The following is a 25,271-nucleotide window of genomic DNA, read 5'->3' as shown; positions in this document are numbered from 1 at the left end:
CAGTTGAATGTTCAGTACTTTGATAGTTACAACCTTATTTTAAAAACTTTTTAAAAAATACCTATCCATGATAAGACTCTTCGTAAGTGTAAAAGATTGATTTTTTTGCAGACTTGGGTAGTCTTTCATTTATTTGAGTGTTTTTACTGAAAGAAGAAATTATAATCCTCGGAACATCTTGTGATGTAGTCAAATGTGGTCTCAATTTTTACAAATGGAGAGAATTTAAATTAGTGAGTAACACAGTTAGGATTTATAATTGAGGGGTTTCTGGCATTACATTTTGTGCTAGGAAATGCCTATTTTGTGTATCTGAAATATTTTTTCTAATTCAAAAGCAAGAAAACAAGTCTGCAAGAGGTGACTTACCCATTGTGCCAGTATACCTATCTGCAGTGTGATTCTAGTTGTCTTTTCAAAACTACTGCTCCATATTTGATGCACATTTGCATTTGAAAGAGAGAGAAATTATTTAGCATGATATTGGTCTACGCTTGGAGTTGTTCTTGATTAATTCCACATGTGATTGTGCTCATTATGGAATGGTGCTCTTATTCCAGAATAAGAGTGCCTTGTTCCTGTTCAGCTTCACTCGTTTTTGAAAGTGTCCACACATGGAGTTATCCAGGAACAGCTATTGCACTTAAATTCACACACTATCTTAATCCATGTTCAAATGAAGACAAGTTCTAATATATTCAATACACAGGGAAGTTAGGGTAGCACAATAGCTATTCTACACAAACTCCCCTTGTGGACACTCTTATTCCACACTCTCAGTACCTTTTTTGTCGTTTAGCACATAGTCCACTTTAGGAATAGCTCTTGCACTTGAAATTTGCACCCTACCTTATTCTGCACTTACTTCCTGTGTAGACAAGTCCATACTTCCCCCTCTTCAAAAATAGTAGTGTTCATCCTCTCAAATTGAACTGTTGAAATTGTTTAGGTATTTTAGTGGTTGTTTACACTTGAAAGTTAATTTGGATTAATCTGGAATGTAAATTTAAAGCAAAATAGCTGTTCTAAATAACTCCATGTATTTTACATAATATACAATAATAGGGAATGGACAGACTATCAAAATTCACCCTCATTGCTGTGAAAAGTGATTCCTCTCCCCAGATACTTGACATTAATTTTGGCAATATCTGTTACACCTCATGCTGCTCTATGTGCTGATAGTAAGTAATAGTTTGGGATCGTTTTGGTAAATAGAGCAAGATTTGCATTTTTATTTGGGGGATGTATTTCCCTCCTCCTCCTCCTCCTCCTTCCCGCTTACTCTCCCCACCCACCTTCAATTCCCACTCCAATTTCTTCACATTCTCTGTAGCTGTGCTTTGCGATGATCATTGACAGGATCCCTCCCCTTCCGTCCCCTCTGATCACTCAGACAGCGAACTGACCGGAGTCTGGGGCGGTGGGAGCAGCTGTTTAATCCTCTGGATGCGGACCAGGGCGCATCGCATCCTCTAATGCGAGCTGGGCCATTGGCTGCACTGGGCTAGGCTGGGCGCACGCGTGATTGGAATGTGGTTGTATTGGCTCCGGCTCTAGTGCAGCCAGTGGGTGCGGGCGGAGACTGGGCGCTGGAGACGGAATGGAGGCGCAGCCGACTTCGGAGATGGGGTAGGTGAAACTGGGAGGTCACCGCACGCCGGCCGAGCCATGCTGGGCTGTAATATTTAGTGCCTCTGTCTGTTGCTGTTGGCAGTGCGTGCGCCTTTTCGGGCTGCTGCAGGGAGAGGAGCCTGTTTTATCCCCGCTGCTGCAGCGAGGAGCTCGGGATGGATTTCCTGTGGTTCTGATCAGTGTGTTTGACAGGCGAGGAGGAGGCGGTGGCGGCGGCGAGCTGGGGAAGGGAGAAGAAAGCGGCTTTTGTAGCTAGAAAATAGGGTGTTTTTTAAAAGGTTTGTTGACATAGAAAAGAGGAAAAAACAGTATCTAAGGAAACGGGCAACGGGCAACAAAGAATGTAGCAGATTCGTTGCGAGGAGGAATGAGAGCTTGAGCCCATTGAAGTCGTCGTCCTCCCTTCTGCCGCAGCAGCCGTGACTGCCAGAGAAAGGGACACAAAGCAGGGAAGGAGATGCCTTGATGTGAATCTAACAGCTCCACAATGAAGGCATTCTGGAGGGAGGATGAGGCAGGTATTGCAGAGCCTGGCATTCTCTTGCACTTTTTAAATGTTAAAATTTTGCTTTTGGGCGGTACGCATGCTGTTGTGAAACTGCAAAAGCCACCTCTTTGGGTGTTACAGATACCGGTGTCTTTGTTAGTGACAGGACGTGGTGGTGGCTTATTCTGCAGTTGACTGCAGCAGCTTTTGCTCCTCTGCTGAAAAAGGAGAAAGCTGCAGAGGGATGAGAGGCTGTGCTGCACTGCTGCACCCAAAAATGCATTTAAAGCATAAGGTTCAGTGGCCAATTGTAACCCATGTAGCAGCAGAAATATTGAGGGATTTTTTTTAAATAATGAAAAATAAAAAAGTGTATATTTGAACACCAAAACACACTGACTTGTTAAAAATTTATTTAACATTACAATGAGATGCTCAGATCTGTGAATTTAACCTGAATACTCTTGGAAATCTTAATAAATTATGTATGAAGCAGTGGTCCTTTCTCTCTCTTTGTCAGACACAGCTTTTATTCTAGTAATTAGGTCATCTGCAACCAAATCACTTTTAGTTTTGCGAAAATGTAAAATAGTTTTTTAGAAGGCGAACAAGATGCTGAATAATTTGAATCAGCATTTAAAATTTACTGTTTGAAATTAGTTGAATTTTAATTTGATTTGTCTGTCATCTTTGGACTTGAATATAAGCCATAGACAGCATTTTTCATTAACAGAAGCTTGTTTTTCTTAAGGGATCAGCAAGACAAAATTTGTGGTGTTTAATTTGGGTATTTGTACATTCAAAGATACTTTTTAAAAAGAAGTATATTTTGTACTCTTCCAGTTTGTATAGATATATTTTCAGTAAACTCTGTTATGCATTTGTGGCTAGTGTGCTTTAGAATGCCTTAATTTTATATTTTGAATAGCATTCTCTCCCCCCCACACACACACCTCAATGAGCAGAGATGGTACTTGTTCTATTGTTTCTAAATCAGTTTTCATGGTTGAAAATGCCCCTTAATGTTCTTTCTTCTTAATATATTAATAGTGAAGTTTTCTGTCAAATCTAATAATTGTAGACTTCTGATTATTTCATCAGAGTAATGGGAGTCTCATGAAACACTTAATCTTCCTTTTTAAACTGCCTATAATATAAACACTAAAAGTAGTTAGCTGGAAGAGGACTCTTAAATATTTTTAATGAGGCTCCTAAGAACCTCCTAAAGTGCCTGCCAATAAATTTACTTTTATTTTTGTTAAATCTAAGGTTTTTATCACCAATAATGAATGACACACAGAATGAAAGCATAATAGTAATGGGGACCAATAGAAAGCTTTTTAGCTTAATGAACCCCTATCTGAAAAAACTATAAACCATAATTTTCTACACACTAAATTAGCTTGAGTATAGATCTCAGGCTTCCTATCTGATAACGGGATATATTTTAGTTGAGTTAATATGATAAAACAAGACCTGAGGATTTATAAAACGGTAGTATAATTGGGATCAGAAGTTAAATGCCTACCGAAGGTGTTTGTTGTACAAAACTGAATGTGAATTTTAATTGCTTAATCTATCTCAAGATACTGGTAATACTAATGATTCAAAGGCACTTTCATTTTTTCCCCCCTGAGAGATACAACACTATGGGGATGTTTCTTGCTTGAATTATTTTTTTTAAACCATACAAAAGCTGTTTTGTACACCTGGCTAAGTAGTTTCCATTTCTAACAGCAGGACAGTTTCTAAAAGCATCATGAGTAAAAGACAGTTACTAAATTTAGGCCCCAATTCCACAAATAATGACTCTCTGCATGGAGTGATGGACCATGTTTGGGAATCATATTTCTAAAAGGATGCATTTTGTGAGCAACCTCATAGGACAAGTGTAAATTCAAGGCAAACCTTCATGTTTATAGTCAAAAAGCATGGTGTAACTTCAGTATAATTCAGTGTAGTCTGGGAAATAAATAGATCTAATTGACCCCTTTGGTCTACGACTACTTATTGTGGGGTTTGTATTTCTGTTAAAGATTCTATCAACTCAACTGTATTATTTTAATCAACTTGATTACTTTTTCATGAATTTAGTGAAAACTAAACTTCTTCATCCTTGGTGGTATAGCTTTAAGTAGGTCATGCTGGTAGGAAACTGGGAGATTAATAGTGTAAAAAAGACTGAAGATGAGCTCTGCGTAAGCTTAAAAGCATGTCTCTTTCACCAACGGAAGTCAGTCCAGTAAAAGATATTACCTCGCTACCTTGTCATGCTAAAAAAGACTCTGACTTCCAGCTGGTTGTATTTTTTTAAGATTCATAGTGTTGTGTATGAATAGATGCTAACATACTTCCTCGAAGACTAATGGTTTCCCATTCTCTTTAGGTGTTGGCTGAAGATACTAATGGATCACCATAGTGTGAAAAAAGATTAAGGGTGATACAGTTCTAACTCTTAATAATACTTGATATTTTAAAATAAAAAATGTTTTTGTATTGTCCAATTTTTTAAATGTTTGTGACTGAAATTGATGTTTTCAGTTAAGAATGAGCCTTTTATAGATATTAATGCCTAAGACTTTTAAATAATATTCATTTTTCAGAAGTCAGATAAATAGAAGTTTACAAGAAATAAAAAATTAAGGCATCCCTAGAGAAGGCTAATGAGCCATGAGTAATTTAGCCAAAATGATGATTAAGAATGAGTGTACATATTTGTGAATCACCCTTGGTCCAGTATAGTTTGATTCATATAATGTCTGAACTACTTTGTGTTAAATGTAGATTCATCTAAGGGCGGATTTTCTTATTTTTAAGGACTGAATGCAGTGGGACTAACAAGCTAGTCCAAAATTCTAAAGCAAAGAATATTTTTTTTTCCTGGGCTAATAATGAAAGCTGAAGTTAATATGCTTATAGATAACTTGTTCAAGTTCATGACTTTTAATTTTCCCACTTTACTTTTTGCTAGTAATATGATTATTTTCAGGATCTATAGGTGATATTTTGTAAGAATCAGAACTGTGCTTTCTTCTTCTAAGACCAGGACCGATTTTAAAATACAATTCCCCTATCCATGACAAGCAAGGGAATTCAGAGTTAAGACTAAATCTTCATCCGTACTGCCCTTGATGTGGGCAGAACCAGTATCCTGCAAAAAATTTTTGGACTATAAGCTGATTCCGTACCTTGCCCACTCAAACCTCAAACATAGCAGCCCTTGCTGTTAGGAATTGTCATCTCATTTTATGGTTTACCAAGAATGGAGTAGGGGGACCAAGATTGAGACCAGAAACATAGTGCTTTCTTTCCAAGGATTTGGTCCATTCACAAGTAGTAGTCAAAGAAGCTGATGGCAGTCAGGGCTGCCACCTCTAACTCTGACCCATGCCTTCCTATGTGGTTTAAAAAAAAAAAAAAAAAAAAAGTAGGGCACACAAAGGACCCCCCACCCAATAATGAGACTGTCAGCACCTCTTTTGATATGGGAAATCTGCCCCTTTCCACAATCCAATAATCCAAACAATTCTTAAAAAAGCACTGTTTGATGTTAGAGACCTTGCATGAGTTCCTGCCCAGTGTTTAACCAAAAAAAAAAAAAAAGCTTAAGCAAGCTAATTGACAAACTCTCCAATGCCACCTATTGGTTGCCATTATCCTGGATTCTTCTCTCAGCCTTCAGGTCAAGGCACAGGACAAACACGGCACTTGTTGCTTTGGTGAATGACCACCTCCTGTCCACATACAACGGAAGTATCTCTATTCACCTTGCAGAACTATTTTGTCATTTGATACCATTGATAGTCATATATTCCTGTTCTGCTTCCAGTAGTCGTCAGGGATAAATTGATATACCCTGAAATGGCTCAGATATGTCCTCTCGCACTAAACCCAGAGGGTCATGACAGGCATAGTCCTCAGAGGACTCTGCAACTAAGGTTCAGACCCCTCTCCATAATGAGACAAGTGGTGAGATAAATAGTATGAAGTGCCAGCCATACATATCCTTTGCATTAGATATAAACAGAGCACTATCTTCTAGCTTCCAGTTGAAATCAGTACCTGGATAAAGAGCAGCTGGCTAAATCTGAACCCAGAGAAGGCTGAGGTGAAGCAGATAGGAAGTGGGAAGTACTTTGGAGAACTTGCCTCTCTGATGAAGAGGCCATACTAATCTATGCATGCGTGAACTTTGAGCTTGATTATTGCAATCTGTTTTATCTAGGAAAGAAGCCACATGCAATTAAAAAGCATCAGCTAGTATGGACTGCATCAACCATTCTTTGTATCAGCCCGGCTTCCTATTAATAGATCACTTGGCATATTGCTTTCTGACTGGCTACCCAGGCCCTGATCCAAAGCCCAATGAAGTCAATTGTTAGACTTCGCAAAGAAGTCTAGTTCAAGGTACATGTCCTGATATTCAAAGTCCTCCATGGTATTAGCCTTAGCTTCTTGAGCAGTTATATCTTCCTCCATAGCTATGACAACATTTTTCACCAGAGCAATGAAATTGTTGAACAACAGGAGGAGACTTGTGAGTTGAGAAAACAGAATTTTTACAGGGATTGGACCTAGAATATGGGATTTACCCCTGCAGGAAATATGCACTACCTTAAAATCAAAGTGCCTGAATCCAGTGAGTGTTAAGGGTGTTCAGTAATTTTTCAGGAGGGACTGAGCAGCTTACAGGATCAAGCTATAAGTGTAAAACTTTTTTTTTTTTTTGGACTTTGGCAAGTCCTACATGCATAACCAGCCAAACAAAAAGCAATCAAAATACTTCTCCTGTCCTGTGTTAGTTTTATTTTTAAATATTTTTGAAGTACTCCCGATAGATACTGTGTTGATGAGGGCTAAGTAAGCACTTAGCAAACGTATCACTCTTTTTCTGTGTGAAGCTACTTTGAGAGAAAAATGGAGGACTGTGTCCCAGTGAAAATTCTTTCTATCACAAAGTTTAAATACCAAAATCAGCTTTTTAGGTTAAAACAAACTTTTTGGTGTCTTAACACTGACTATGCACATAGCAATTTCCCTGCCCCTTCTTGTGTGTTTACCAGATGATAAATGTTTTCTTACTTCTCGGAACAAACACAGCTTAAAATTTATAATAAACTATTAAACTCTTAATTAAAAAAAATCTAAAAGAAAATGTCTTAAAGGAAATCCCAATTATTCAGTAATTTTACATCCAAGTGTCTTCCCTTCTTACTGCTTTTAATATGAAAATTGTATTTGACAGTTTAATATTACTTCATGGGTACTTAATGTATATTTGACCTTTTGAAATGTAGCCATGACCTGAAATGCAAGGGGAAAACCAAGAGCATGGAAATAATTTTAATAAGCAGATATTTAAATGTTTATATGTCCATCAGCAAAGAGCAATTTGACATTAATCCTATGAATGTTCTACTATCCTCTCCTGTTTAACCTCTCAATCTCCAAATTAACAGAATTGGGGACAATCTTTAACAGAAATAAAATGCTGTGAATACGGTGCTATACATCTTAGGCCAGTACAATTGCTTTTCCCCATTTTTTTTCTCTTTCCCCCACCCCTTTACCTTCCTCTACCCTTGGCTCTTTCACTTTTCCTCTTCTGTCACTGATTCCTGCTCTCCTATATACCCGCCACCTGCCCTGGTGACTCCATCCTCTTCCAGCTTCCCTTGCCTCTCCCCTTATTCTCTTCCTTACTTCCCAGATGAGTTTTTTTTTCATTCTTCTTTAGCCAGCACCAATGACAATACAAGCATACCATAGTCCTTCCATTCTCAATAAACTGTTGTGCAGTTCCCTGCTTTTTCAAATACTGACTTATCTCCTTCCTTCATCTTTAGGCTCATCAGATGTACTTTTTGTAAAAGCTGCCTCAAGTTTCTCCAACTTCATCATGGTTCTCATCTCATCTAATCTGGCTTCTACACTTTCTGTCCTAGTGAAATTGCTTGCATGTAGGTCTCTGAGTTCTTACTAGCCAGATATAAGAACCCATACTTCATTGTCCCCCTTCTTTACCGTTTTGTTGCTTTTGAAACTGCTGATCCTTCTTGCTATCTTGTCCTTCCTTGGCTTTCATAACTGACCTTTTAGATCTCTTACCTCTTTGAATATTCCTTCATTGTCAAGTTTTACTTTCTGTGGGCAATCCCACAGTGCTCTATCCTAGATCTCCTCCTTTTCTCTCTCAACCCTTCCTGTTAATGGTCTCATTCACTTGCATGGTTTCAACTAGTACCTTTATGCAGATGACTCTAAAATCTACCTCTCTACTTTTGCCTGGCTATCTCTCTCAAATCCTGCATCTCAGGCCATGTTTTTGATCTCTCCTGTTGTCTCACCATAAGTGTAACGTGGACAAAACTGAATTGTGTTTTTCCCAAGCCCTCCCTACTGTCTCATTTTTCTGTCGCTGTTGACTACGTCACTCTCCTCGCTGTCACTTAAATTCACAGTCTGGGTGTCCATTTTTACATCTTGCTATATTGTCCCATAAATCTAGGCAGTATCCCTGTCTTGCTGCTGCTGCTTCCTCCATATCACTAAATTCCAACCTAGTCTCTCAGTACACTCATCTGAAACTCTTTCATCAGTCCTATTCTATCCTGTGTTTAGTATTACAACCACTGCCTCTTTAGTTTCCTTGATACCTGCATCGCAGCCCTCCTGCTGCCAAGCTGCCAAAGTCGTCATCTTAGTGCATCGTTCTGATAATTGAATCCCTCCATTGGCTCCCCCTTTTTCCCACCACATCAAATTCAAAATGTGTTTTCTTGCCTTGTTTTCTTGCGTTCCTGGCCCCTCTATTTGCTATTGTATCTTATCAAGTTGCTCCCCAGTCTAACTTTCTGAACTGGTGCCCTCATCTACTTGCTGCTTTACATCTCTGAGATGCATCTTTTTGCCTTCTTCCATACACTGCTTATTTACAAAACACCTACAAAAACAATAATTAAATTAGCCATGTTCTCTTTCTTCAAGTCCTTCCTCAAGACCCTTCTACAGTGGTGCATATCTTTTGTCACTACCATGATGCAAATATTTACGTAGTAGCAATCTCTCTTCCTTTTGGTCTCTTGTGTTTGTTTGTTCCTCCTGTTGGCCTTTTTTCTTTCATAGAAAGAATTTTTAAAAATTAATTTACAACTCGTGATATTATTCCAAATCCTATTTGTGTCTTTACCTTTTCTGTTCCTTCTGTGCCATCTCTCACTGCTTACATATCTCTCCAACATGAGGTCTGATCTGTTGTGCAACACGCATTCGCAGAGTGAAACTAGCTTGTGGTGTGCAAAGAAAAGGAAAGGAAGACACAGGAGAGTCATTTGCATGGAATGGTTAAGACCTGACATAACTTACATAAAGAAGACAGGAGTGAGTGAGGAAAAATACCCTGTGGTGTGTGTTCACAAAAAAAAAAGTGGCCTACAAATGTACCTGCCTAGGGAAACAAATAAATTTGAATTTTGATTCCTAATTCTCATTTGCTATTGTATCAGAAAATAGAAACTTGTAGATTATCAATACACTGAGATGTTAAGCAGGACTTTATTCATTTTTCTTTTTAAAGAGATTTTCTACCAAATTACACAATTAAGAGATAAGATTTGGAGCAGACAGATTATATTATAAATAAAATCTCATCTTCTTATGAGCATTGATCACCCCAGACGTTACCTAGAATTTTTCTCACGTGGTAACTGGGGAAAAATGTGAGATTCTATGTGTCACTTTTAAAAGCCTTGAGTTTTCCTGGACTTTGAAAACTGAATAATCCTCTTGTCTCTAGAGGTGGTCCCTCCAGGTCAGGACTGGTGCATGTTGGCAATATGATATAAAGAAACACACTTTTCTCTCCCATGTGGTAATTTGATCATGAGGGAAAACTGACATCTTAGTTTTATTTACAGTAAGGGACTTTTTACAAGCTCTACATTTGAGAACAATATTTTTTCAAAGATAAAGTTTAGTGCTTGTACTTGTTAGTAATGCATACCATCAAACCAGTTACTTAGTATAAACTTTAAAATAGTTAAAAGGATGTGTTGTACAAATTTCTGTTTTAGTAAATGTTCAAATCTTACTGCTTTTTGAAGACTTTCTGAGGTAGTAGCATTGTTGATGTAAAATATTTTTCCTAATTGTCTTAATTGAACAAATACTATTCTCAGGGCTGTCCAATGAATACACTAAACAAAATCAGTTGTATTCTTTTTGCACCATTGGAAAAAATGTAAAGAATGGTTATGTGCTAAAGAGAAAAGGACCAAATAGGGACAATACTTAATTTTTAAACTTCTAGGAAGGTAGTCTAATAGATTATTTTTTTAAAATACGTGGTCCTATATAGAGATAGCACTGATCCCCCTTACCATATTCTTCATTCGTGTGAAAAATAGTTACAGATTTTAACTCCCTTATTAAGGTAGATTTGACCATACTCTGTGCTTGTGTACCTATATACAATATTGTATACATTATATTGTAAAAAGAAGAACAGGAGTACTTGTGGCACCTTAGAGACTAACAAATTTATTAGAGCATAAGCTTTCGTGGACTACAGCCCACTTCTTCGGATGCATCCGAAGAAGTGGGCTGTAGTCCACGAAAGCTTATGCTCTAATAAATTTGTTAGTCTCTAAGGTGCCACAAGTACTCCTGTTCTTCTTTTTGCGGATACAGACTAACACGGCTGTTACTCTGAAACTTGACATTATATTGTATCGCTCTTCTCCTATATTGTACATATACCATGCAAGAAGTTGCATGGGATCATGTAATTACTTTCTTTCAATTCATATGACATTTAAAGAGGCTTTAGTTTGTATTGTAATAGTTTTTAATAAAAGAAAACAGAAAAAACAAAGCAATTCCATTACCTGACACTTTATCAGATCCCATTTCTTCTACTAGGCATGGAGTACTAGTCCCATTTTACAGACATCTTAGCGAAGCTGCATGATTTTGGCATATCCAGTTTGGGAGGCAATGTAGCTAAGTGATTGAGGCTTGGGTCCACCATACTAGAGGCCTGAGTTCAAATCCTGGTTCTGCCAAAAGTTACCTTGTACAACACTTGAAATCATCCGTTATTTCATATGTGAGATTAAGGAATACTTGCTTGCCTCTTCGATAATGCTAATCTGTGAAAGAGGTGAGACTAGAACTAGATGGGTAGTCTTCTGACTCCTAATCCAGTGATCCTTCCCTTGGACTGTAAATGATTAGGGGGCTGGAGCACATGATTTATGAGGCGAGGCTGAGGGAACTGGGATTATTTTGTCTGCAGAAGAGAGAAATGAGGGGGGATTTGATAGCTGCTTTCAACTACCTGAAAGGGGGCTCAAAGAGGATGGATCTAGACTGTTCTCAGTGGTAGCAGATGACCAAACAAGGAGTAATGGTCTCAAGTTGCAGTGGGGGAGGTTTAGGTTGGATATTAGGAAAAACTTTTTCACTAGGAGGATGGTGAAGCACTGGAATGGATTACCTAGGGTGATGGTGGGATCTCCTTCCTTAGAGGTTTTTAAGGTCAGGCTTGACAAAGCCCTGGCTGGGATGATTTAGTTGGGGATTGGTCCTGCTTTGAGCAGGGAGTTGGACTAGATGACCTCCTGAGGTCCCTTCCAACACTGATATTCTATGACTGTAGAGTGTTTTGATGGATGGCAGAGGAAGGAAGAGAAGGTGGCTTGATCTGTTTTGCCTATGTCTCTTCTGGAAATCTAGCTCATGCTTATTATATATAGAGGAAACAGAAGGCTTAACATAGCCTGGGAGAATGGGCTGTGCATTTGAAATTAAAATTAAAAGAGCCTTTAACAAGTTGTTGTGCTTTACAATTTGGTCAGATTTTCTGGGGGACAGTGAAAGGCACTGCTGTGACCTCAGGAACAGGACTGGCACTAGGCACCAGCAAACCAAGCACATGCTTGGGGCGGCACAATTTCAGGGGAGGCATTCCGGGCGCTCTCAGAGGTGTGGGGTTTTTTTTTTTTGTTTTTGCTTTGGCTGTTGCGCTCTCGGGTTTGTTTGTTTGTTTTTGGGTTTTTTTGCTACGGGCGGAAAAAACCTAGAGCCGGCCCTGTTCAGGAATATCTGTCAAATTTATGTTTTCTACTCTAAATCTTAGAGGATTTAGAACTGTACAAGTTTCTTTAATTTAGAAAAACTATCTTTTACTACTCTTGTTCTCTGAAATAGCTGTACAGTTGTAGTTCAAACTTTCTCAAAATTCAACCCAAATAAGAAAAATTTGAACCTGAATAGTTAGTTCATCAAAGTTATAAGCAACTGAAAACAAAAGGTTACAATGGAAAGTGTTGGACAACCTTAACTATAGGTATCATTACTACTCCACCTATAATGTCATTATATGAAATTTCATATTTTAAAATAAACAAGTTGTTTAGATTTTTAATTTGACATTCTATAACTTTTTGTTGCCTCTGGATTCTGACTAGGCCAAGAGTTATGTATTCTCAACATGTTACATTCAAAAATTTGAAGCCATTGGTAACAAAAGTAGTTGTTTAGGCTGATAAATCACTAAAGCTGTTTAAAGAAATATTTTTATGAAGCCAAAATTCAGAGCTGAGGGTATATCCCAGACTGTCATGAGTGGCCTGTTTAAGCAGAACCTATTCAGATTACAATATATTGAACTTGTTACTTGATTTCCAACAAAAAAAGAATGGACTAATGCAGACTCATAAGATTTCATAGAAGTCAATTATTTTTGTCTCTCTCTATTAGGGTTTCAATCTAAAAAACCCTCTGAGTTCCTTGACCATTCTTTTACTATTCTACATTGATAATTGTAGAAGTCCTTATTCAGATCTAACGCTGTATACATCTAAAGCAGTGCTGCTGAAGAATCTTCAGTTTAGTGCCGGACAAAAAAAATCTGACTTTTGAAGACCTTTGTTTAGCTGCCTGAATTATGCAAAGTGGTCATTCTGCATTGAAGCAGACTGTCAGAAGGAACACTGTAGTGGTTTTATGTTGCTAGGAGAATTCTGCAGTAAAATGGAGAATTTCCAGAGAGATGACTAAATATTAAGGAAATAAGACGGTTTGATGGAAAGAGATGCGGTGTTAATCATTGTTTAGTTTGTATACTATCTTTCATATAAAATCACCCTGTACTGTTTTATTAATTGTACACAGATACAGCATAAGGGAATAATGTGGTTACAAAATGACTTGGGAATAGAATCTAAAAGTAGCTAGCAAAGGCAAGAGAAGAGTTGGGAGGAAAATCTGCTGATCTAAAGTGGAGAGAATGAAGGCATGAATAATAGTGAGCAGATGGAGAATAGTAATAACATGTTCTTAGTGCTTCATCCATAGATCCCAAAGTGTTTAACAAAGGGAGATAAGTATCATTATACCTGTTTTACAGACTGAGAAACCGAGAGAAAGATGAAATGATTGAGATCACGCATCAGGTCAGCGCCAGAGCCAACAATAAATTTTAGGTCGGACTCCCAATCCAGTGCCCTATCAACTGCATCGTGAATAGATATTATGGAGGTTAAAGTAGTTCTTGCAGAAATTGTTGATGTGATGGAAGGAGATTAATTTGGGTTCAAGGAGAATACCCATTTCTGGAGCACGAGGTAAAGGAAGAGATGGTTGAAATGGTATTAGAGAAAATGTTACTGAAAATATGATTAAAAGACTTAGATACTCAACTAGAGGAAGCTGGAACAGGAGTTCATTGGTGAAAAAGATGCATGGAGATAGGCTCTCTGTGAGCTGAGGGGTGAAAACATTATCTACTATCTGTTCTTTTCATTCTGGGTCGTATACTGTCCTCATCACCGTAGTATCTGGGAGTGTCCCAGAGTGCATTAAGTGACACAACTAACATCTGTCACATGTGGTACTTTCTTTCTCACACAATTTCTCCCACGTGGAGTGGATGGATGTAGTGTAATTATTTTTAATAGGGACACACTGCTAGGTATTGTATTATCAATGTCAACATAAAAAAAGCTTGCACCTGGATCTGTGATAGTTCCTGTGAGAGTTCATTCCAAAGTCTGGACCAGTCCCCAGGAAGGCTCTGATGTCTACAATACGAGTTTTTACCTTTGTGGTATACAGTTCTGTTGTGCTTGAGGAGCAGTTTTGTGAACCACGGTTTCATCTGAGATTTAGATGAGCTTTTTAGGTATCTTGGGCCATTGAGCACCTTGGGGATCAAGATCTTGAGCTTGACTGTGTTCTCTGGGAAGCCAGTGTAGAGAATATGTAGGACAAGTTTGATAGGCTCACTGTAGCCTATGTTGCTGAAGAGATGCTCTGCTGTTTTTCTGTACTAGTTGCAATTTCCTAAAGGCTGATGGCTGCATGCCCAGGAATATTGAATTGCTGTGGTTAGATGGGAGGTGACAAAGCTGTGTATTACTGAGGCCAGGTCATCATCTGCCAGATTGGAATAGTTTTCCTGCCAACCAGAGGTGATAGAAAGCATTACTCATGGGTGCTGCTATGTGAGAGCTTAGTGTCAATGAGTAATCCAGGAGTACTACTAAACTGCATATAGATCAGAGAGGAGAAAGTGGTAAATACATTTTTCCATTTCATATAAGAACGGCCATACTGGGTCAGACCAAAGGTCCATCCAGCCCAGTATCCTGTCTACTGACAGTGGCCAATGCCAGGTGATTTCAGATCTTCAGTATTCGAAGGCTGAGACCAGTGCCTTGAAGGACTCTATGGATTATAGATTTGGATTGTAATGTATTTAGTTTTAAATGGTCTGCAATAATAATTTTCTTATTTATGGTTGACCTAGGCTTTCTTAATAAAAATCTTTACCTAAAATTGCTTAATTTCAATTTGATATTTTTAATGATCTCTGAACCAATAAGCATTTCTTTGACATTATACTAAATTGAGAAACCTATGCAGTATCTCACAGCTGTTCTGCTAATGTTGCTTCCCTTTCTAAATTAAAGCTCATGAAAATTTGAAATATTCCAGTAACTTCTGGTAGTTCTGCTCTGCACATAGCAATTTAACATTATTAGAGTGCTTGACATTTTTAAATGCCTAAATTTGGAAATAATGAGGGCCTGGGATGTATGTAAAACTTAGTTTTTAGAATGTTGTAAATTTTGTTTAAAACGGTTCTGTAAAAACATGTACTCTGTATTTTTGTGTGTATTTTTTCTGATTAACAAATAATCACAACAAAACAATATAAACACCTGCAGGATTGTGGTCTCTATGATAGATTACAGACAAGATATAAAACTGAAGAAAAGCACAGGTTACAGCGGTTATGCATTGGCCTCAAGTTGGAATATGTATATTTAGTGGGTGTGTTGTATTAAAATTTGAAATAAGGACATTCAATTTTGTATAAAATGCTAAAGAGAGTGAGTTTTTAGGAATGATTTGAAAGACAAAAATGGAGACTGTATGAAAATGTCATTTTACACAAAAGGTTGGATTGGCTGGGAACACCTTAACATTGAATTTTAAAGCACACTAGAATTTTTTAAATAAATTGTCCTATAATCTTTACTAAAAAACAAAACAATCAGTCTTGCACTGAATCATTTTGCTTATTGTAAAGTACTCAGATGAATTACTCATTAAGTAATTCTAACCTGCCAGCAGTAGATTCTCACATCCTTTACCTAAATGTCATCTCACAAAGTTGATATCCAGTTCATTTCCTCTGCAGCCAATTTAAAATGCCTAGAAATCATAGCATGATAGTAAGCAGAGGATATTCCTTCCCAGTGTGCCACTCTTTCTCTACCCTTCCTGCTTCTCCCAATGAGGCTGATGAAGACTTTCAAGAACACAGTAATGACAACACAGCTTTTTGTGGTGTATTTAACAGTTGGGCTTTCTTAAACTCTTGTATGGAGAATACAATAAAAAGTCAATGTAAAATATCTACATACATTCTAATTTCTTTTATGATGTAAAAGCAAATGTGTGTTATTTACATAGGATTAATATGTAGTTGATGCATCTTAGTTAACACTTCTGCTGTGATAAATCTAAGCTTTATTTATAGGGTCCTACTAAATTCACGGTCCACTTTGGTCAATTTCACAGTCATGGGATTTTAAAAATCGTAAATGTTATTATTTCAGGTATTTAAATCTGAAACTTCACGGTGGTGTAATTGTAGGGATCCTGACCCAAAAAGGAGCTGTGTGTGGGGAAGTCGAAAGGTTTATTGTAGGAGGGGTTGCAGTGCTGCTACCCTTACTGCTGCTGGCAGTGGCGCTGCCCTCAGAGGTGGGCAGCTGGAGAGCAACACCTGAAAGTAGAGCTGACGCCAGCAGCAGCACAGAAGTAAGGATGGCATGTTATGGTATTGCCACCCTTATTTCTCTGCTGCTGCTTGCAGAGCTGGGTCCTCGGTCAGCAGCAGCCGCCCAGCTCTGAAGGCAGCACAGAAGTAAGGGTGGCAATACTGCAACCCCCTAAAATAACCTTGTGACCCCCCTCCTTGGGTCAGGACCTCCGATTTGAGAAATGTTGGTCTCCCCTGTGAAATCCCTATAGTATAGGGTAAAAGCACAGAAAAGACAAGATTTTACGGGGGAGGGGAAGGAAACCGATTTCACAGTCTTGATGAGTTTTTCATGGCTGTGAATTTGGTAGGGCCCTATTTAATATTCATGCTCATTTGTAAAGTATTTTGAATTATGATAGGAATTGAAGCCAAACCTGACATTCAAACTATGTTGGGCCAGGCATCATCTGGCTCAGCCTGCTCCTCAGGAGAAGAGGATCTCTCTCTCTTAATAGGTCACTGTATAAGGTTTCTATAAATGTCATTTTATTTTTTAGTGAACAGGAAGTGATCATGTAGGGAAGAATTGTGCCTTCACCATATTTCTGCCCTGACTTTTAGGTGACTTTAGTTTTGCAAGACAGACTGGTCTTGATGCATTTTTTGGAAATTTGATCCTACGTTTAATGCTTGGAAAGTCCCTATAGTTTTATCCACTTTTTCTCCATAAATGAATTCTGAATTAGGGATGATGGTTTCTAGACTAAGGGACTCTTCTTTTTTAGGTTTGTTTTAAGGAATTATTTCCACCTTGCTGAGGAAAAAGGGTATATCTATTATGTCCAGTATTTTAGTGGCTCCATATCTCCCCTGGATATACCTACAATATATGGACTGGTATGAGAGTTTCTTCACACAAGGTTTTCTCCGAGATTTTACAGAAATATAAGAGCAAGCTAATAAATATCAGTGTGTGTCTAAAATGGAGAAATTTGAAAACTGAAAAAATGTGAATAGTAGAATTGAGTGAGAACCAGATTTTCTGTTTTATGGGAAATTCTACAGCTTTAAAAAAAAAATCATTCCAGAAAAGAACAAAACCAACATTTTTTAAAATGTCCTGTGAAATATTTATAAAGTGTTTTCATGTGTCAAAATGTTTTGTTCTGTTTTTGAATTTTTTTTAAATTAAGTGTCAATTTTTCATTTAGAAATGTATTTTACATTATAGTGTTCTGTTCCAAAATGTCAAAACAGACTGTTTAGACCTTATCGAAATGCATTTCTTCTCCCTCCTCCCCATGAAAATTACACACTTCCACAAAACCCTCAGCTTTCAATGAATCTTCAGTTTTTTGAGAACCCACTCTCTTTAATTTTTATATTGGCTTTCTGGTTAATAGCAACAATTTGAGGCAATTAAACAAAATTGGACATCTAAAGTCAATTTTTAAATTCAGCTCTGAGGCTTGCTGGCTCAGATTAATTAATCTGAGAGCAGAGTGAGGAAAAGCAAGCTTCAAATTAACCATGTGCTGCATGCCCCTCTTAACTTGGTTATTTGAGAGCATTCAATACCTAGTCCTACTGTTGAGGGACTTTCTGAAAGAAAAAAATTAAACCAGTTTTTATTACGGTGTTTTAGGGGTGGAAGTTTTCCCCCTTTCATTTGAAAAAGTGACCCCACGGTATGTAATGTCCAAAGACACATTAAAGGCTAATATTGTTTACTGGATTTGGGACTGATTATATTAAAACATATAACCAATTTGAGTTGCATTTAATCTACCCGATTTACAGCCTGTTTCAGATTTCACTGAGTTTTGGTATATGGAAAAATCTTCTATTTTTTTTCTTCCTTTGTGATAAATATCAGAAAAGGTACATTGCCTTTTTAAAAGGCTTTCATTATTAGAACTTTACTGATTTTAACACCCAACCTCCTGTAAAAAACAAACAAACTGAGCTCATTTTTTATTTAAGAATCTCTTAATCAGGGTTATCCACTTAGCATTCTTCTACTCTGTTCAGATCCTCTCATATCCCATTTTTCTCCATTGAATTCTAGGGATCTTATAACTCTTTTATGCGACTAGTCCCATGACTTCAAGGAGACTACATGCTTGAGTAAAGACCATGAGCAAGACTGATGGAGTCTGACCTTTGATTTCATATTCATTATTCTCCCTCTCCCTCCAACCACTGACCAACCTAATTTATAAAATAAATAAATAAAAAATTTGATGCAGATGTTCAATACTCATAATACCACCACCTGTTGATTAAATTTAAAATGCAGTTCTTTAATAAACAGATAGCAAAGTGAAGTGTCTGTCTTCCTGACATTTCAAAGGTCCAACAAATGATCAATTAAACTTGCCACCTGGTGTAAATGTATAACCTGAAATGAACACTGAGATGGTGTTGACATTACAAGCCTTAAGGACTGATAAATTACTGTTTGTAGAAATTAGAGATAGAAAAGCCCATAGATCTAGTCCAGTGCAGGATTGCTCACTGTAATATATTTTGAAATACTGCAGTTATTAGTTTTATTTCTTATGTAGGCAGGTAATTAACAAATAAATGAATGTGTAAAACAAAGAATGTAAAATGGGAGAGTGTGTGCACAGTTATATATAAATATTTATGTTCACGTAACATCACATATGATAATCAAGCAATCTATTTACCAGCCCTCTGCTTTTTAGGTAGAATTAACTTTTTATCAACACAGAATCCATTAAGTAGAACTAATGATTTTAGTTCATTTTCTCCAAAATGGAGCCTCATGCCTAATGTGACCACATCATGGAAGAAATTTAGTAGTTGGGATTTTTCCGGGACACTCTTGCACCCTCTCACTGCAGTAAATTCTGAAATGATTCATCCCCTCCTTAGCTCAGCTTCTTCAATGAGGTGAGATGATTAGGATGTGCAAGTTTGCTTCCTAAAATCAGAGGGAAAAAAGGTTTATCAGATAGCATCTATGTACTTTTCTTCCTATTCCTCTGATAATCAGTGTGGGCTTTCTTTTTGTCAAGTGAGCTAAACTTAGATCGCTTAGGGAGACTTTTCAAAGTGTATACTGGAAAATTACAGCAAATTAGTTTTTTAGGTGGTATTGAGTGTACAGTTCTGAAGGTACTGAATAGTTTGCAGACTGTACCTGTATGCAGTGTATTCAAGACAAGATTTTAAAACTGAAATTTAAGATTTAAGGAAATTCCCATAGCACAGTCATGACTAGAAGATGAATATACCAACTTCTAAGCCTTCTATATTTCTCTTTTGAGTTGTAGGTTTAATGTCTTATGCCATATTCAGATAGGAAATTCTTTCTGTAAGGTTGGCAAAGTGATAAGATGTGTGCATATATGAAATGTTAAGCCTGCTGTTTTCTGCTGATTGGCAGATGATTAAGAGATTAATTCTCATTGTGAAAATATCAAATTTGACCAACCTATTTACATTACTTCATACTACTGAATGTTTGTTACACAATTCTTACCGTGTGTTAACTATTAAAGTCATCATAGGACACAATTTGCTTGAGGTTTTGCAATATAATTATTACAAAATGGCAGAAAAACATGCATTTGGATAGGTGAATGGCAGTGGTGCTATCTTGGGCTGGAATCGCAAATATCATTACTTTCCCACAAATTAAGATTACTGACGAATCCATGTAGATTTGCTAGTGGTATTAATTTGTAATTTTTCAATTACAGCTTTTGTTGATAAGTGTTACTAATAATGTAATCAACCCTTTATTTTGTCATTTCTTAACTTTCCTGCTCTCCCCCTCCCTATTTTCTATGTGTAATAGTTTAAGTGTAAGAATAATCAGCTATTTTTGCTCCTATGCAATCAGATCACACATAGCATTGGAATTATATTGCCGGTCTCTAGAAGTACAGTCTGCTGCAGTTGCAAAATCTCTCTGTTGGGACTGCTGCTACATTTGCTACTGTTTGAAGATGTTTTGTTTTGAAGTCTCTTGAATGTTTGTCTGTTATCCTTTGCCCCACAGTCTCCATAACTGTCTAAGCTTGATCCTGAAAGGTGCTGGTCACCCACAAATCCCAGTGGCTTCATAGGCTTTGTAGGTGATCGTCTTTCAGGAACAGTTTATAAATGCTTATTGATTATTCTAAAAAAGAGCTGTTAATAAGTCTTTACTCAGGTCATATACAAAGAGCAAAGAATATTATTCTAATGGCTTTCATGCCACCATGGCCACATCTTTCCTCTTGTTGCTTACATTACACAGCGATGAGCATGATATAAATATGTAGGTAATTGCCAAATTGCCAATTACTTGTCAACTCCTCGTATGTAATGTGCGTCCTTCCCTGATGTCATTAAGTCTCCCTAAAACCTAGAGCATTTTTTCCTCTCACTTACTTTTACTTTCTGTCCTCACAAAACTAAGACACAGACATTCTCCCATACTATTTCTCTCCTTCTTGTTTGCGTTTAACTTCTTGTACAGCAGCCATAGTAATGGATATTGCATCATATATCTAAATACATATTTCCTGATCAATTTATTTATATATTTTTAAGTTTAGCAAATATAAAACTTCTAACAACTTGTAAGTCTTTCGTTCTTCCTTGAATTTGTCATACTGATTATAAATTTAGTAATTTTATAAATGTTCATATTAAACTTTAAAAACTGAGGAAGAGAGGTAGCATTGCCTCAAAGTTCACAATGCTTTTTTTCTGAAACACTAAAAATATTGTATTGTTTTTTGGGTTCAGGGGTAGCCCAGGATGGCTGCAGCTTCATATGATCAGTTGTTAAAGCAAGTTGAGGCGCTAAAGATGGAGAACTCAAACCTTCGACAAGAACTAGAGGACAACTCAAATCATCTTACAAAACTGGAAACTGAGGCATCTAATATGAAGGTATCAAAAGTGTTCCTGAGTACATAAAAGCTTTTGATGTAACCTTTTTGTTTTGGAATATTTCTGTATAAACATTTTAGGGGTTATTAGATGCTTAGGGGGTCTTATGTAGTTTTAGATTCCGACAAAAATCCTCTTACAATATCTTTAAAGACATGTATCGATCAAGTCTAATTACTTTCCAGAAAGTTTTCATTAAGAAAATAAAAACAAGTTCAAAACTGTTTTTAGAACCATCTTCTGGTTTTTGATATTCTCTCTTATTCTGGTGTGTATTAATGATTACTGCCTTTTTTTCACGACTGTACTTCCTAGCAGGACTGTACTTCCTAGTTTGACAAATATAGTTAAGATTAAGACCAGCTTTCTATTTATAGTGCTACTGTTCAAAATGCTCTAAAATCTTTGACTAATCGGATTGTCCTGAAATTGTGTAACTCAGAGGAGTACATGGTTTGGGTCAGTGAACTAAATTTGGGGCTATTTGAACAAAAGGTTCCTGAAATACAGTTCCCAGAAAAAAACAGGTTCACTTATTCTGGTAACCAATTTTTGGACACAGATCTAAACCAGGGCTCAGATTGTACCAGGTTCTCCAATGGTTGAGGGTTACCCCAACAAAGTGCATGACATCTATTAACCTTTTGGGGGAAATTGAATTACATGTAGTTTGCTTCTCCAGTTAGGTGTTCCAGCAAGCATTGTTAAGGCTTGAGCCACCTAATGGATTATACTGCACATATGCAGAGAGCTGGAAAGCCCAGTTTTGTAAGGCACCTAAGATTCATTGGACCTGTGTGGCTCCAAGGAAATGTTCTAGCCAATGAATCTGCATTCCCCATAATCACTGAGAGTTCAAAACTAACCCAGAGCAGAATTTTGAAATAATAATAATAATAAAAAAAGGCGGCATGTTGCTCCAATATGGAGCATTTTTATTTTGGGAAAATGTAATCTGAGTACAGCAGAATATTCAGAAGTCACCAAAACTATTTTTGAAAAGACAATAAATTATACATGCAGTGGTTGCTGGGAAGGATAGGTGGAAATGAGAGAGAGGTTGGAGTGTAGTGAGGGGGATTAATGGGGATGGATGGGAAGTGAGGGATTGGAGAGGTCAGGTGAATAGGGAGTGGGAGGGACGCCAAGTAAGTTATCCAGTTCATTTCTTGCTCTGTTTCTGAACACTGTTGAGATGCATTCCAGCATATTAACTTTGAGCTGTCTTTAAATTTTAGCATTAAGACAGTTTTAATGCAAGTTCTAGAAAAAAATAATTTATTAAATGCGTTGTTTTTGTTTTCCTCTTTGAGATAAAGTAATTTAATTATTAACGTAACATAAGAACATAACATAAGAATGGCCATACTGGAACGGACCAAAGGTCCATCCAGCCCAGTAGCCTATCTACCAACAGTGGCCAATGCCAGGTGCGCCAGACGGAGTGAACCTAACACGTAATAATCAAGTGAACTCTTTCCTGCCATCCATCTCCACCTTTTGACAAACAGAGGCTAGGGACACCATTCCTTACCCATCCTGGCTAATAGCCATTAATGGACTTAACCTCCATGAATTTATCTAGTTCTCTTTTAAACCGTGTTATAGTCCTAGCCTTCACAACCTCCTCAGGCAAGGAGTTTCACTGGTTGACTGTGCGCTATGTGAAGAACTACTTCCTTTTATTTGTGTTAAACCTGCTGCCCATTAATTTCATTTGGTGGTCCCTAGTTATTCTTATTATGGAAACAAGTAAATAACTTTTCCTTATTCACTTTCTTCACACCATTCATGATTTTATATACTTCTATCATATCCCCGCTTAGTCTCCTCTTTTCCAGGCTGAAAAGTCCTAGCCTCTTTAATCTCTCCTCATATGGGACCCGTTCCAAACCCCTAATCATTTTAGTTGCCCTTCTCTGAACCTTTTCTAATGCCAGTATATCTTTTTTGAGATGAGGAGACCACATCTGTACGCAGTATTCAAGATGTGGGTGTACGATGAATTTCTGTAAGGGCAATAAGATATTCTCCGTCTTATTCTCTATCCCTTTCTTAATGATTCCTAACGTCCTGTTTGCTTTTTTGACTGCTGCTGCACACTGCATGGATGTCTTCAGAGAACTGTCCACGATGACTACAAGATCTCTTTCTTGATTAGTTGTAGCTAAATTAGCCCCCAACATATTGTATGCATTGTTGGGGGTTATTTTTTCCAATGTGCATTACTTTACATTTATCCAATGTAATGGATATGTTGTCTCATATCAGATATAAATAAGGGGCATAACATTAACAGGCAGGATGCAATTGGAACAGAGGGTTGCTTTAATTACATAATGAAAATAAAGAGCCAATAATAGTATTTTGACCATGCAACTATTGGTAGAGGAAGATATTAATTTTGTAAAGTTCTTAAAGTTTTTTATGGCTTTTGTAAAGGACAGGAAAGGTATAAAGTAGCAATCTTTAAAAATTAATGCATTTGTCAAAACTTAAGTATGAATACTTTATTTAGCATAACTTGATTTATGAATATTTATCTTACATTTATATAATTCAGAATCAAGCCAATTTACATATGTTATACATTGGACAATATCTTTACTTACAACCTAAATAGTGAATAAATATAAATTATTGTCCAGTGTGAGTGAATGACTTTGTTACCTTTGTCATCTTATTTGATTGTAGTTATTCCTTTATGCTTTACTTCAACCAATAAAACATTTAATTAAAAAAAGAGGAATAGTTGGTGAAAGCTGATGCTTCCCTTATGCTCACTGGTAGAGTGCTGACCTTTGTTCCCTTTCCCATTCGCTACAACCCCTGCTGCATCTTCTTGTATCCCTACAAATTACTGAGGGGCATGCATCCACATCTCCACTTCCTTCAGTCCTGATCTCTCTAGAATAAGAAAAGTGGTTGAGCCTCGGTTGGGGCTTGCTATGATCTTGTAACTAACCCTGATCTAATCTTGAATACTTTTTCTAATGTAAACAAACTCATTGCTTGCTTCAGAACACCCAGCAATGGGATGACTTTAAGGGGGCTTATTGTTCTGCAAATGAAATAAGTAAGGATCTGATTCTGTCACAGAGGTCATGGATTCCGTGACTTCAACGGACCTCCGTGACATCTTCAGCTTCATCCTGCCTCAGCAGCAGGTTGTCAGCCCCCACCCAGGAGCACCAGCCACCGGGTCAGCAGCTGCTGGGGCCAGCAGAGCAGGAGCAGTGGTCCCCAGGGCTGGGTCAATGCCACAGGAGGAGTGTTGCGGGACTAGAGCAGCAGCCAGCAGTCAGCCCCCGCTGGGTATTCTTAGTAAAAGTCAAGGACAGGTTGTGGGCTTCGTGAATTTTTGCCTGCAACCTGTCTGTGACTTTAATTAAATACCCATGACAAAAACTTAATCTAAGCAATAAAACCTTTTTTGGTACACTGCTAGCAGAACATTCTCACAGATAAGACTACCAAGAGGACCGGTCCCCAAGAAGAGATGCCTCTTGTGTTTGAGGCCCTACTAATGGACCTTCTTGTTGGTAATGGGAGTTTGAGGCAGCTTCCTTTTGTGGTGGACCATGGCTAGAAGAAACTCCAACACAGATCCCATTCTCCCCCCGCCCTGCTTCCAAATAGGGGAAGTTACAGTGGAGTCTAAAGGAATTTTTTTTCTCCTAAGGCAGCAGACATTTCTTTGGAAGCTGGTTAGAGATACTTCCCATGCTGGATGGCAGTATATTCAGTGGAAGCCCGTTCACTCTTATGCAGTGGAGTCCTTTAAATGGATAAAAGTCTGAGCTCCAAAGGTGTAGAAACTAATGCAACCCATGGCACTTTTGAGAGCACATGCAGTGTTTGTGATGCCCCCTTTTTACTCTGAAGACTGTAGAGAGAATATTTTTGTTTACATACAGTGGAAGGTTTCGGTAGGGCAATGAGAAAGGAAAATCTACT

The 25,271-nt window shown here is 37.6% G+C and overlaps 1 protein-coding gene across 7 annotated transcripts in view; it reads left to right on the top strand.

Annotated features, from left to right (window-relative positions):
- APC (APC regulator of WNT signaling pathway) overlaps positions 1-25,271 on the top strand; it is a 188,100-nt gene that overhangs the window by 21,004 nt on the left and 141,825 nt on the right. For 2 of the 7 annotated variants that reach the window (XM_054031529.1, XM_054031524.1), the window contains exon 2: positions 21,168-21,314. The exons of 1 other annotated variant lie outside the window; for it this stretch is intronic. In XM_054031529.1, coding sequence (XP_053887504.1) covers positions 21,180-21,314 — 135 coding nt within the window. In that variant the 5' untranslated portion in view covers positions 21,168-21,179. Of the gene's footprint in view, positions 1-1,455; positions 1,633-1,704; positions 2,154-6,306; positions 6,530-13,730; positions 13,750-21,167; positions 21,315-25,271 lie in introns of those variants that run through there. 4 more of the 7 variants (XM_054031526.1, XM_054031527.1, XM_054031525.1 and 1 more) reach the window with 4 other exon arrangements.

Source organism: Malaclemys terrapin, chromosome 6 (genome assembly GCF_027887155.1).
Source record: "Malaclemys terrapin pileata isolate rMalTer1 chromosome 6, rMalTer1.hap1, whole genome shotgun sequence".
Classification (NCBI taxonomy): Eukaryota; Metazoa; Chordata; order Testudines; family Emydidae; genus Malaclemys; species Malaclemys terrapin.
Note: the sequence above shows the minus strand (reverse complement) of the source record. Positions and strands in the feature narration are given on the sequence as shown.